The sequence below is a fragment of the Marmota flaviventris genome, chromosome 5, assembly GCF_047511675.1.
Source record: "Marmota flaviventris isolate mMarFla1 chromosome 5, mMarFla1.hap1, whole genome shotgun sequence".
NCBI classification, from domain to species: Eukaryota; Metazoa; Chordata; class Mammalia; order Rodentia; family Sciuridae; genus Marmota; species Marmota flaviventris.
This window is the reverse complement of record NC_092502.1, coordinates 123,772,777-123,787,867: the sequence shown is the minus strand read 5'-3', so window position 1 is coordinate 123,787,867 and position 15,091 is coordinate 123,772,777. Positions and strand designations below refer to the sequence as shown.

Sequence of the window (15,091 nt, the reverse complement as noted above, 5' to 3'; positions counted from 1 at the left end):
TATATTTTTCTCTTTCTCTTTCACTTTTCTCTCTCTCCGGTAATCTATATTTTAAGGATATATTTTTTAAACCATACCCGTAAGGTTCCTGCTAGAAGTTCTATTACACAATAGTCATTTTTTCCAGCTGCAAGAAAAAGTAACCCCTGTGGCTTGCTGGTTTGAAATTTTAATTCAAGAGATAGCTCAGAGGAAACTTCTAGGATGTTGAGCTCCACATAGCTTTCACCATAAAAAGATGCTATGGGGGGAAAAAAGCATAAGTTAGTAAATTTATTACACAATGACTATTTTACAGTATGCAATCATCCCTTTCAGGAACTGATGCTGCTAAAGAAAGCTGTCTTGCCCAAGGCCACCCGGGTTTTCTGGGGTGGCCCACAGACCCAACATGGGTGTATAAAGTGTTCATCACTTATTATTCTCTCACCCTAACTCAGGACAGTGCCAAAAGTCATTTCTTCTTCAGAATTCTCAAGAGGAGCAGCCAAGGCTTCCACTGCGAGTAAACTGTAATTCAGCTTCTCCCTCTATCCAAGAAGCTTCCCCTCCACGAAGATTGATTCTAAGAGCTCTGGCTAATAAACTTCCCACATGCTAAGTTCCATCTCAGATTCTTCTTCTCCAGGAACCTGACTTGTGACCATTGGGACTGGAAGTAGCCCGAGAAAGCAGATGCTGGAATGGGATTTGGAGCTAAAGCATCAACCATCCAAATGGTGATTAGGACTCTATCACCAGGGACAGGTGAATCACAGAGAGCCCTGGCAATGATATAATTTCACTGGTGGCAATTATACTGGTATGGTGTAAGAGTGTAAGGGAACACATTAGCCCAGCTATAAAATGTCAAGCTATGAAAAATATAGAGCAAATAATAACTATGAGGACAATGGAAGTGGTTGCTTCCCAACAAATTTGAATAAAACTTTGGGGAAATATAAGGAAAAGCTAAAACAGATTAGTTACAATTACTAGTTAAGTGTGAAATCCAGAAGGTGTCGATGGGAAAATGCAATGTCCTTCTCATCTACAGCAGGAGGGCAGAGAAAGGGGAAACTCAGACCCAGGAATTGACACCAGATACAGTTAAAGTCCCAAATGGGACAGGCTTGTTCTGACAAGGCAAGTAACTAGTTAGGAAGAAATGGGACCCCGACACAAGGAATGGGAACATATGGGTTGCTGCATTCAATCATTTTTAGTCCCTAGGCCCTCTTGTACCCTTGGAGTCTGCAGAAGTGGCTCATTTCCCTATTAGGCCAGCACTCCCCACTTAAAAAGGATGCAGAAGACTCTCTTCACAAAACAACATGTGACCTGCAAAGATAAGACCCCATTTCTCTCCTCCTGGCCACTAGACCAAACACAAAGGTTAATTTGCAATGTAACCTGGGTGGGGACATGTTAGACTTGATGCACAATAGCTGAACTCCTAAAAGAGATGCAAAACCTACTCAAAATAAACTTCTAGTATGGGGGTAGGAGTAGAGGAGGGTGGAATACACATGAGACTGAATGTATCTGACAAGGAACAGGAGTATAAGGTTGATAAGGGAAAGTTTTTAGATTTTGAAGCACTCTTGACAGACATGAGGTACAACATATAACATCCTGGCAAAGTCTCCTTGAAATGATGTGAACTCATGCTAAGATGGCTCCTAGAAGCATGAAAAATGCAGTGGACCATTATAAATGAGATAGACATAGCATTGTCAGGGCATATGGTGGGAGAAGAGATTATAGGGATGAAAGTGGTGCATCCTAGATCAAGCATGAAGAGGACCAGAAGTCATATGCAAATCACACCAGATGGTTCCCCAGATCTTACGTCATCCACCAGTTTTGTGCCTGTACCCTTCTCTCAGCTCGCATAGCTGCGTAGAAAGATTCCTCACTACCAGCTAACGAAGGAGAAAAACACTTGGCTTTGAACGAGTCAGCTTCATCTTACAGACAAAAGCAAAAAATGGGCTCTAGCTGCACTACAGCTCCTTTCAGAGCAGCCATGAAAAATTCTAGTAAGGAAAATTCCTCCAAATGAATAGAACTGAATGGTACACCTAATTGTCCACTTACTATGGAACGAGAAATGTTCAGAAGTTAGAATATACAGACTCATCAATAGTGGCAACTGAACCAGCCACATGATCAGGAGCCTAAAATGAGAAAGAGTGAAAGATCAGGAACAAGAAGGGCTGAAATAGATATGAGCATGATGCAGGAAGAGTTTTATATTGCATAGTAATGCCCACCAGAAGATGCCTACTACACAATTTGTATTGAACAACCAGGCAGAAAACGTGACTTGGCCTGTCGACATCACCCAGCCATTATGCCACCCCAAAGTAGGTGCAATGGTTGCATAATGAAGTAGCTGTGATGGAGGCAAGAGTGGGGTCTATATATACACCCTGCTTTATGGGCTCCCTCTTGTCAAAGCTTTCCTACCTACTGCTACTGCTGAATATCCAATGTACCTCCACAAAGACTAACACTGAGTTCCCAAGATGTCTCCAGTTCTTGAGGAGATCAATTGTTCACTGGGTGGCAAGTTCACTGCAATCAAACCTTTCTCCTTGGCATGACCAGTGGTTCATTTTGACAAAAACAGACACATATCCTAGGTATATGTTTGCCTTTCTATTCAAAGCATTGAAAGGAGGGGAGCCTTCCACACTTATTCTATAAGACAAGCATTACCCTGATATCACACCATGTAAGGATATAACAAGCAGCAAAAGAAAACAATAAACCAATATCCCAAGAACAATAATGCAAAAAAATCTCAACAAAATACTAGCAAGCCAGATCCAGCAACACATCAAAATGATCATTCACCATGACCCAGGTGGATTTATCCCAGGGCTGCAAGGATTATTCAACATATTCAAACCAACAAATGTAATACATCATATCACAGAATAAAAGATGAGAATCATACAATCACCTCTATAGATGCAGTAAAAGCATTTGATAAAGTTCACATTCCTTCATGATAAAAATCCTGAACAAATTAGGTATAGAGGACCACACCCCATATAATAAATGCTATATATAACAAATCCACAGTCAACATCATACAGAATGGGGAAAACTGGATGTGTTTTCTCTAAGATCTAGAATAAGCTAAGGGCATGCACTCTCACTGCTCTTATTCAATATAGTACTGGAAGTTTTAACCCGAGCAATTAGATAAGAGAGAGAATTAAAGGGCATATGATTGGGAAAAGAGGAATTCAAACAATCTTGTTTGCAAATTATATGATATTATATATTTAAAAATCTACAAAATTTCACCAAAAAAGTATTAGAATTGACAAATGAATTCAGTAATGTTGCAGGATACAAAATCAACATACAAAAAATTCAGTAGCATTTTTGTAAACCAACAACAAATTTTCTAAGAAAGAAATCATGAAAGCCATCCCACTCAAAATAGCTACACACACACACACACACACACACACACACACACACTGTGAATGACTTTAACTAAGGGAGTGAAAGACCCCTGTAATTTTAACCACAAAACACTAATGTGAGAAGTTGAAGAGGAAAGGAACCATCTCCCATGTTCATAGATTGGAATAAACCATATTGTTAAAATGTCCATACTATCCAAAGCTATTTACCAATTCAATACAATCCCCTTCAAAATTCCAATGATATTCTTCACAGAACTAAAAAAAGAAAAAGTCTTGAAATTCATAAGGGAGCAAAAAAAATCCCAAATAGCCAAAGCAATCTTGAACAAAAAGAAAAAAGCTAGAAGAGATACCATACCTAATTTCAAAACATACTATGGTCTATAGTAACCCAAAACAGCATAGTATTCACATAAATACCATGACACAGACTCAATGGAACAGAAAGGAGAACCCAGGACTAAATGTAGGCATCTACAACCAACTGATTTTTTAAAAAATCACCAAAAACGTACATTGGACAAAGAACAGTCTCTGAGGAAAGGTACTGGAGAAACTGGATGCCCATACACAGAAGATTGAGATTTGACCCCCTATCTCTCACCCTAGAAAAATCAGCCTATATGGATAAAAGACCTAAATGTAAGTCTGAAACTACTAGAAGAAAACATTGGGGAAACACTTCTTCAAGACATTGATATAGGCAATAAAATTTTGACCCCAAAATCATAGGAAACCAAAACAAAAATAGACTAGTAGGATTATACCAAACCAAAAAGCTTCTGTACAAAGGAAACAATTAACAGAGGGAAGAGACAACCCACAGAATGGGAAAAAAATATTTGCCAACTATTTGGCAATCTGACTAAGAATTACTATCCAGAATACAAGAAACTCAAAAACCTTAGCAACGAAACAACTAGTAACCCAATCAAAAAATGGGCAAATGATCTGAATAGACACTTTCTTCTATTATTCAGAAGAAATACAAATGGTCAATAAATAGATGAAAAATGCTCAAAATCACTAGCCAACAGGGAAATGCAAATCAAAATTACAATGATATACCTCATCTCATCCTGGTTGGAAAGGTTATTATCAAAAACTAACAAATGCTGGTGAGGACTGTTAATGGGGATATAAATTAGTACAACCATTATGAAGAACAGTGTGAAATTCCTCAGAAAAGCTAAAAATAGATCTACTATGTTATCCAACTATCCCACTTCTGGACTTATATAGAAAGGAAATGAAATGGGCACACTAAAGAGATACCTGCACATCCACATTTACTGCAGCATTGTTCACAATAGCTAAGACATGGAATCAGCCTAGGTGCTCATCAACAGATGGATAGATAAAGAAAAATGTGAAATATTATTCAGACAGAAAGAATGGAATCTTATTTTGCAGCAAAATGGGTGGAATTGGAGGACATCGTGTGAAGGAAGACACAGAAAGATAAGTATCACATGTTCTCTCTCATATATAGAAGTTTTTTAAAAAAAGCCAACCTGAATGTAGAATAATGATAACTAGACGCTCAGAAGGAGGCTGAATTTCATCAGTGCATGCAGTAAACATGTATTAAAATATATTGAACCCTATTAATGTGCAATTAACCTAGAATAGTCAACAAAAATTTAAAAGTCAATCTTAAATAAATAAATAAAGCCATTAATGATTAAGATCATTAAAGTTAGAATGAAAAGCTAAGATCATTAAAGAAAAAAGCAAGCAATTACAGACCCACCATCTGAGTTTATCCTCTTGGCCTTCCCATAGCAAATCTCCCCACCTCAATGTTTGACATGCTTAGAGGCTGTATTGTTAAGTGTTCAAAACCAGGAAATGTTTTCTAAATCACAAAACCTACTGCTGAGAATGAATAAGTAACATTAATAAACAATATCCCTATATTTTCCCACGTTTCACCTCTCTGGCACTAAATCAATTCCAGTCCCAGCTGGTGGCCAGAAATTTCCATTGCTTCAGGAGAAAAACAAGGAAGTAGATTAAAAACTTCTGGTTTGACAGCCTGAAGTCACTCCACTCACAATACTTCCAAGTTGACCCTAATTTGCAGCCTCTAATATGAATCTCAAAATAACAATAAAGGAGAAATACAAACACAGGTGAAATTTGACTCCTGAGAAAAGAAAGGTGATCCCCACCTCCAATGAAGGAAAGAGTGTGGCTTCAGTACCAGTGGAACAAATCAGGCTGAACAGAAATCAGAGATGGCATCCTGGTACTGTGCTGAAACAAAAGGTGGAATGGCTGGATGGAAACTAGAGTTTGTAGCAAGGTAGGTAAAATACTTTTACAGGAAGGTGAACGTTCATATTGACCTGCAGTTTCTCCCAGGAGGGTGGTTCTTTTGTTCATTATATTCACCTTAGAATTGGTTCTCATTCCTTCTTCCAAACTAGATCTCTCTGGGTTTTTGTTTGATTCGAGTTTTACATTTGTTTTGGCTTTTGATTTACTATTCATTGAGCACTTACTATGTGTAGGTATTGTCAGGAACTCAGGTACAGAATTAATCAAACAAAGAGGCTTGCTTTCTATCAGAGAACACTGCTCAGAAAGAAGAGTGCACCTAAGTAAAGTCAGGGAGTTGATAAGAGGAGCTCATCTGGGGCCAGCTAGGGTATCAGGCAGGGAGCAATGGAAATGTCTAGCAGCTCTCCCAGGCAGGCTGAAGTACTCCCTCCCAGGTACAGGTTATTCTGTCCACAAATGAGGCTGAGCAGTTTGTACTAAGGGTTTAAAAATGAACACAAGAGACTGTTAATCCAGCAATTACAGTTGCTTGGTAATTAACTGGGAAATGTAGACAGCAGCAGAAGTACTAGGCCTACCTAGTCAAGGGGGGTGGTATGAGGGGATGTCAGCAGGACAGTGGCTACTGAGAAGACCTAGGTGGGTGAAGCAGATAGGAGAGGAGAGAGAAAAGAGAGAAGAGAGACAGGTGAACAGGAGGAACTGAAGGTCTGGTCCACAGAACACAGTATGAGGAGGGGGCGCTTACACATACACACACACACAAATGCAGCAGCTGGCTACTCAATTCACAGCCCTTATAATCCCTGTTTTCTTTATTGGCTTTCTTGTTTAATATCCAGCCTCAGTACCACCTCACCCCAAAGTGAATGTAAGATCCTGAGATCGGCAGGATCTCGCCAGTCTTGGTCACCACTTAATTCTCTGTCTAGAACAGTGTTCTGCACATGTCAATAAATATGGCCTTGGAAACTAGGTGAAAGAGTTTGGACTCTGCAAAGAGGTCTAGGAAGGAACCAATAGGTAAATGCCACAATCAGATCGCAAGTTAGGAGATGACTGTGGCTAAAACCAGACTCAAAGGAGTGACGGGTTGCAAGGAAACAGAGCAGAACAGGGTAAGATCAAAAGATATGTAGAAAGTAGGACTATAGAGGAGGGAAAGGGGGCAATCCAAACTGATTTCCAAATTTCAGGTTTGATATCCACTTACAAGATGGGGAAGCTGGGAAGAGAAGCTTTGGTTCTGTTTTTATTTGATTTTCGATGCATAAACAAGAAATTCTCAATGAAAGTTTGGGAAACTACCTACTCATTCACCAACAAGATTCCTATGGGCAGAGGGCTACTCACAGAGGGCCTTAAGGAGGCTGAATCCTGCTATGCACATAACTGAAAGCATTAAATAGCTTTCAGCTGGAGAGAGACAAGTCAGTTGTAGGTTTTAGAAAAATCTGTCTGGTGGTTGCTCAAGGGGAAAAAAAAGGAGTGGGAAGAAAACAATTCAGGAAGTTTTTTTTGAAAAATATTTCAGAACAATTTGCTTTCATGGAAAAAGATAATATAATACTTATATTATAAAATTTATATTGTGCCTCTTTATGCATTCTCAATCTTCCAAATATGTTATAGGGATATTACAAGTATAAAAGCTTATTTTTAAAATTAAAAAGAACAAGAACAAAACTTCTCTGCTACACTATTTGCATTATGCAAAGTCTTAAGAGGAGAACTTACTTAGAAAACAGCTCTCACACAAGCAGCTGAGATTCACAATGTCACTTGGAAAAGAAAATCACATTTTGCCCTTCAAATCTATTCTTAAGACTTGAAAGAGTGTTTTATTATGGTGTCAGGGTTGTATGCTAACCAACTGAAGTTGAGTATTTACTCAAGAGATCATTAACATTATCCTGAACCTCCAAGAAAGCAGAAACCTACATGGAAGAAATAACTTACCACAAACATTCAGTATGCTCTGGGAGACTCACCCTCCTTTATTCATCAAAAGTTAACTGCAAAAAGAAAATTTCTAAAAGTCCTTGCCCCAAAACTTGGGTCCTTTACATTTAAGTCAGGGTAGAAAGTCAATGAACCAAGATATATTTGCTCCATGGCCACAGGGCAAGTAGTTGGCCAGAGGTTCAGTGGGTTGGAGTGAGGGGCAGCTCTGGCACCACAGCCCTTTACTGAAGGAGGGCAGAATGTGGAGGATAGCAGGCCAAGGCCCACTTTGAGGATGCAAATCTTGAGTTTCCAGATAGAACCAGAGCAATCTATAGCCCTGGACTTCCTGCTACTAAAGAACAACCCACCAGGCTCTCAATTATCCCTTCATTATCCAAATAAAAACCTCCACCCAACTGCTCTGGGTAGGACCTCAGGTTGTAAAGGTAGCAGTCACCCATTCCTTAACCTCTCTCAATGGAGGATTCCCCAGTGCACTGTGAATGGCCATGCAGACTGTTCCCAGCACAACTCCAGGGGGCGCTATAACTATATTCTGATGCTAGCAGCACCCCCTGGGTTTGTCAGGGAAGCAGTCCTGGTGTCCAGCCTGTCTTGCTTGAACTGACAGCTTCTCCCTTAGAGCTGCAGAGCCAGTGTCCTATCCTGGATGCTCCATGTGCAGTGTTTGTATGTCTCTATGTTGGTTCCCCTGATAGGATGGGAGTTTTTCAGGTTCCAGGTTCAAGCATGGATGTCAGTGCTGGAGCCAGACTCTTTAGGGAGAGAAACTTCTCTGAAGTACTCAGACTGAAGCTGACAAATCTTCCCACCCCTGATTCATTTCTGATGGCAACTGCCATCGTAGGCCCCTGTCAGAGTTACATAGCCCCTATATTATCTTTGACTAGTACAAAAACTCCCTGAGTAAGTTTCCTATTGCTGTTGCTATAACAAATAACTGCAAATTTAGTAATTCAAAAGAATACACATTTATGGGGTTGGGGTTGTGGCTCAGCAGTAGAGCGTTCGCCTAGCCTGCGCAAGGTGATGCATTCAAACCTCAGCACCACATAAAAATAAATAAATAAATAAAAGGTTTTTTTTTAAGTACATATATACAATCATACAAGGTCCTAAAGTCTGGGATAGGTCTCACTAAGCTAACAGCACGGTGTCTGCCTGCCTTCTGAAAGCTCTTGAGGAGAATCTGTTGTCTCCTCTTTTCCAGCTCCTAGAAGGCACCTGCATGTCTTGGTTTGCAGCCTCCCATTAGCAATCACACCACTCCAACCTCCAACCTCCACTTTCATTGTCTCCACTCCTCTAATTACATTTAAGTCCCTCCCAGATAATCCTACGAAAATCTCTCCATCTCAGAATCCATATTTCATTTACATACGCAAAGTCCCTTTGCCACATAATACAGCACATTCACACACTTTGGGAATTAGGAAATGAACATCTGTGGCAGGGCAGGGAGGTTTGGGCCTCCCACACTCCCTAGAGGCATTCAGCCAGTCACCAATATTTTGAGGTTACCATTTTTTGTAGGTTACTGGAGTAAGTGCTGGGAATACAGTAGGGCAGGATTGTTGGTAAAGGGCCACAGGAGCAAAGGTTTTGGGGTTTTCTGTTTTGTATGCCCTATACAACGCTGTTTAAAAAGAAAATAATTAAACCATATTTAAAATAAAAAATCTGAACATTTTGGCTAGAAAAATCAGGCCACTCTAGGACTCATTCAGCTTCAAGGCACAGCAGCCACACATGTGCTGTGGATGCTCTAACCACAAGTCCCCAACCCTCTGTGTCACCTCTGCCACACCAGCTGCTACATGGCTCACTATGACTCACTAGCTCCTGCAAGAATTTGGATTTGGGCACTCACAGCTTTAGGGCACAGATGATAAAGGAGGTGACAATATACTTACTGCAGAGCCAAAAGAAATCATTAAGACTTCTAGGGTGGTTATCATTTTAAAAAAAACAAACAAACACAAGAACTTGGCCAGGCACAGTGGTGCACATCTGTCATCCCAGTAGCTCAGGAGGCTGAGGTAGAAGGATCAAAAGTTCAAGGCCAGCTTCAGCAACTTAGTGAGATCTTCAGCAACTAGAAGAGACCCTGACTCAAAAAAAAAAAAATTAAAAAGGGCTGGGGATGTAGCTCAGTTATAAAGCGCCTCTGAGTTCAACAAATAAATAACCAAGAACTTAAGTTTTTTTAATCTTTAATTTACAAACAAATTAGTGTCCCAGCTAGTCTGGCATGTGAAGTGACCATCTGTCTCTCCTGCAGTAATGCAAGTCTCCCAAGGGAAGACGGAACTCCACAAAGCAAGGTGACACAAAACCTGCATGCTTGCCTGGTTAACTGGGACTCACAACTATATTATCTCCCTGTGACTAAACCACTCTGCACAAAAATGCTCAGGTTTTCTATGGTCTGGGTGTATTTGTCCCCAAGGTTTCATGGTTTAGAAGCTGTGTCCTCAGAAATGGGGCCTAAAAACATTCCCTCTAAAATCTGGAACAACACAGGGATGCCCTCTCTCACCACTTCTATTCAATATAGTTCTCGAAATACTGGCCAGAGCAATTAGACAGACAAAAGAAATTAAAGGCATAAAAATAGGAAAAGAAGAACTTAAATTATCACTATTTGCGGATGATATGATCCTATACCTAGAAGACACAAAAGGGTCTACAAAGAAACTACTAGAGCTAATAAATGAATTCAGCAAAGTGGCAGGATATAAAATCAACATGCATAAATCAAAGGCATTCCTGTATATCAGCGACAAATCTTCTGAACTGGAAATGAGGAAAACCACCCCATTCACAATATCCTCAAAAAAAAATAAAATACCTGGGAATCAACCTAACAAAAGAGGTGAAAGATTTATACAATGAAAACTACAGAACCCTAAAGAGAGAAATAGAAAAAGATCTTAGAAGATGGAAAAATATACCCTGTTCATAGATAGGCAGAACTAACATCATCAAAATGGCGATATTACCAAAAGTCCTCTATAGGTTCAATGCAATGCCAATCAAAATCCCAATGGCATTTCTTGTAGAAATAGATAAAGCAATCATGAAATTCATATGGAAAAATAAAAGACCCAGAATAGCAAAAGCAATTCTAAGCAGGAAGTGTGAATCAGGAGGTATAGCGATACCAGATTTCAAACTGTACTACAGAGCAATAGTAACAAAAACAGCATGGTACTGGTAACAAAACAGGCGGGTGGACCAATGGTACAGAATAGAGGACACAGAAACCAATCCACAAAATTACAACTATCTTATATTCGATAAAGGGGCTAAAAGCATGCAATGGAGGAAGGATAGCATCTTCAACAAATGGTGCTGGGAAAACTGGAAATCCATATGCAACAAAATGAAACTGAATCCCTTTCTCTCGCCATGCACAAAAGTTAACTCAAAATGGATCAAGGAGCTTGATATCAAATCAGAGACTCTGTGTCTCATAGAAGAAAAAGTTGGCTCCAATCTACATATTGTGGGGTCGGGCTCCAAATTCCTTAATAGGACACCCATAGCACAAGACTTAAAAACAAGAATCAACAAATGGGACTTACTCAAACTAAAAAGTTTTTTCTCAGCAAGAGAAACAATAAGAGAGGTAAATAGGGAGCCTACATCCTGGGAACAAATCTTTACTCCTCACACTTCAGATAGAGCCCTAATATCCACAGTATACAAAGAACTCAAAAAATTAAGCAATAAGAAAACAAATAACCCAATCAACAAATGGGCCAAGGACCTGAACAGATACTTCTCAGAGGAGGATATACAATCAATCAACAAGTATATGAAAAAATGCTCACCATTTCTAGCAGTCAGAGAAATGCAAATCAAAACCACCCTAAGATACCATCGCACTCCAGTAAGATTGGCAGCCATTATGAAGTCAAACAACAACAAGTGCTGGCGAGGATGTGGGGAAAAGGGTACACTTGTACATTGCTGGTGGGACTGCAAATTGCTGAGGCCAATTTGGAAAGCAGAATGGAGATTCCTGGGAAAGCTGGGAATAGAACCACCATTTGACCCAGCTATTGCCCTTCTCAGACTATTCCCTGAAGACCTTAAAAGAGCGTACTATAGAGATACTGCTACATCGATGTTCATAGCAGCATAATTCACAATAGCTAGACTGTGGAACCAACTTAGATGCCCTTCAATAGATGAATGGATTAAAAAAATGTGGCATTTATACACAATGGAGTATTACTCAGCACTAAAAAAAGACAAAATCATGGAATTTGCAGGGAAATGGATGGCATTAGAGCAGATTATGCTTAGCGAAGCTAGCCAATCCCTAAAAAACAAATGCCAAATGTCTTCTTTGATATAAGGAGAGCAACTAAAAACAGAGCAGGGAGGAAGAGCATGAGAAAAAGATTAACATTAAACAGGGACGAGAGGTGGGAGGGAAAGGGAGAGAGAAGGGAAATTGCATGGAAAAGGAAGGAGACCCTCATTGTTATACAAAATTACATATAGGAGGATGTGAGGGGAAAGGGAAAAAAATCAAGGGAGAGAAATGAATTACAGTAGATGGGGTAGAGAGAGAAGATGGGAGGGGAGGGGAGGGGAGGGGAGATAGTAGAGGATAGGAAAGATAGCAGAATACAACAGTCACTAGTATGGCAATATGTAAAAACATGGATGTGTAACTGATGTGATTCTGCAATCTGTATACGGGGTAAAAATGGGAATTCATAACCCACTTGAATCAAATGTATGAAATATGATATGTCAAGAGCTTTGTAATGTTTTGAACAACCAATTTAAAAAAAAGAGGTAACTTTTAAACCATTCTTTAAAAAAAAAAAGTGGGGCCTAAAAAGAGGTCATTAGGTCATTTAAGGCATGACCATCAGAAGAGATAAAGGTAGTCTTTTTGGGACCCCAGTTAGTTGTGGAGAGAGAATTGTTATGAAAGAACAAGACAGGCCCCTCACCAATTTCTCTCTGGTTTCTTCTCTCACCATATAATCTCTTACTCTCGGACATGGTCTCCCATGATGCCAACTGCCATGAAGTCCTCATCAGAGTCAGCACCACAATCTTTGAAATTTCAGCCTCCAAAACTATGAGCTAAACAAATCTATTTTCTTTATAAAGTATCCAGCCTTGTATATTCTGTTATAGCAAAAACAGACTAATACTAGGTGCTTTTAAAATTCCTGCATACAAATCTTAAGATATATTCAAATAACATAAGTGACAGTAATGCAAAAGAATGGGCAGTGCTGGCAGTTTTCTTCCTGGTCAAAATCCTTTTCAGCCTGTTACAAGGCAAAAGTAGTAATATACTAATGAGATCTGATAGGAAAGTAGTCAAAATCAGAAATTACTGAATCCAGCACTCTGTGTACATGTACCTTCAGAAAGTGGCTAGTGACGATGTATTGATTTACAAACAGACATACAGTGGGTTTGTGATACAGATATTTTTACTGAGACATCTATTTGCCAGACAGGTGGCTTCCTGACATAGAGACTTGCCAAGCTGAAGATAGAGCAGTTTGTGTCCTTCAAGGACTGACAGCAGAGCTCATCAAAGCTGTGGAATAAGCAAGAAAACTAAATTCAGACCACACATCTGCCTACTCAAGAAAATATTCTTCCAAGTACCCCAAAGCAGACGTTGGTAAGACTTTGGCATATATTTGTCACGTGATCAGAGCCATAGATGAAGAACATATATGCTAAAGTTTATACTGTGAAATTCTTTATTCAGTAGAGCTCCTAACTATATTCTTTCTCTCTAACTGGATCTCTAACCTATTGGCTCTTCCTCAGTTTAATTGCATGGAAAGGCAGGAATGGAGGCTAATGAGTAAGAAAGAATGGAAATGAGTGTTTATTGAATGTTCTCAGGCTGTCAGTCCGTCTTTCATAGTATTATATTCAAGCCTCTCTCAAGAAGCTATTATCATCTCAATTTTATATAGGCAAAATCAAGACCGGGAGAAGTAAAGTAACTTGCCCAAAGTCACCAAAAATATAAGACAACACCAGGATTAAAATCCTAGACCGTATGACTCCAACACCATTGCCTTCCCATCACCCTACACTGCCCACCCACCATCAATCTGTCCCCAGAGGTCACTCATTGCCCTCCAGGATCTCCTACAGGATTTCCTATAACCAAATCTTTCCCATCAAAGCCACAGTCACAGCAGCCCCAAGTCCCTTGGCCTATCTACCCAGGGAACCAGGCAGGAAAGAGTAGAAAAAGGAGAAAAGGAGACCTAGAAAGGAAGAAGCAAAACTGGGGAAAGAATCCTCCCCCAACAAGAAGGGTGAGGAGTCGCTACTTGGGTCATGGCTGGAACACTTCTCTAAAGCTCCTTAGAAAACTATCAAGCAATTGTGGGCAGTATATTTGGCTAAGCCTAAAATACAGTGTAAGTCTTCAGGTTTTAATCCAAATACTACAGAGATACAAGTCTTTTTTTTTTTTTTTTTTTTTGAAAGTGTTCTCTTTAAATAAAAAGTCCAGGGTCTTTTGTTGAACTGAATTCGATTTCAAAGATTCGTGAGGGCAAGAAGGCCCAAGTACAGAGGCACAATCACATAAAAAAAAATCTAAATATGTTCTTATTAGAAGCGCCATAGAAATATAAGGCCGGTCTACCTCATTAGGCCTCCAAAGTTTAAGCTCTATATGGGGGGGGGGGGGGGGCTTCTGGGACAATGACCCAGTGAACAAAGAATTTTGGGAAGTTTCAAAGCCCACAAAGCCCTGAGGGTCACGTGCAGCCCAGTCACTCTGGCCAGCGCTGGGGAAGGGCAGAACTAAAAAGGATCAGAAGGGAGGACTGCAGGAGTCGCTCATTCTGCCTGTTCAAGTGCACCCGGAGGCCCACTCTAAAACCCAAATCCTAGGGGTCGACCTCGGGGAGGTGAGGAACAGACCCCGACTGGGATCGTCCTGAACCGGCCCAGCATGAGGGGCGCGGAGCTGAAAGTTCTCCGCGGAGGCGCCGAGGCCACCCAGCGGGGCCCAGCAGTCTCCTCCCCGAGCCGCCCAGCTCAGGAATGCGGCCCGAGAGTCGAAGTCTGGGTGGCTGAGGGACTGACGCGGCCCGGCGCCTCCCGGGGACCCCGAGCACCGCAGCGGGCTCTCTGCCCCGCGCCGCCCCCTGCTCGGCCTCCCTCTCCGCACGGGCTCACGCGCGCAGCGGGCCGGGAAAGGGAAGTGGGGGCGCGTACCTCCGAGCGCCCCGCGCGCCCCGCAGAGCCCCAGGCAGGCGGCAAGCAGGACAAGGCGGCGGGCCCCGAGCCGCCCCATCCCGCCGCGGCGGCCGTCGCTCACTCCCAGGCAGAGGCCAAGCTACCTGCAAGACCCCTCCCCACCGGCCCCTGCGAGCGGAGCCTGGCTTGGG

At 41.1% G+C, this 15,091-nt stretch overlaps 1 protein-coding gene across 1 annotated transcript in view; it reads right to left on the bottom strand.

Moving 5' to 3' along the window:
• The window catches only part of LOC114094986 (chondroitin sulfate proteoglycan 4-like), a 67,329-nt gene extending 54,619 nt beyond the window's left edge, over positions 1–12,710 (bottom strand). The window contains exons 1-2 of the mRNA XM_027938139.3: positions 12,686–12,710; positions 78–241 (exon numbers count right to left, since the gene is read on the bottom strand). Coding sequence (XP_027793940.2) covers positions 78–241; positions 12,686–12,710 — 189 coding nt within the window. The remainder of the gene's footprint in view (positions 1–77; positions 242–12,685) is intronic.
• Positions 12,711–15,091: the final 2,381 nt, after the last annotated feature.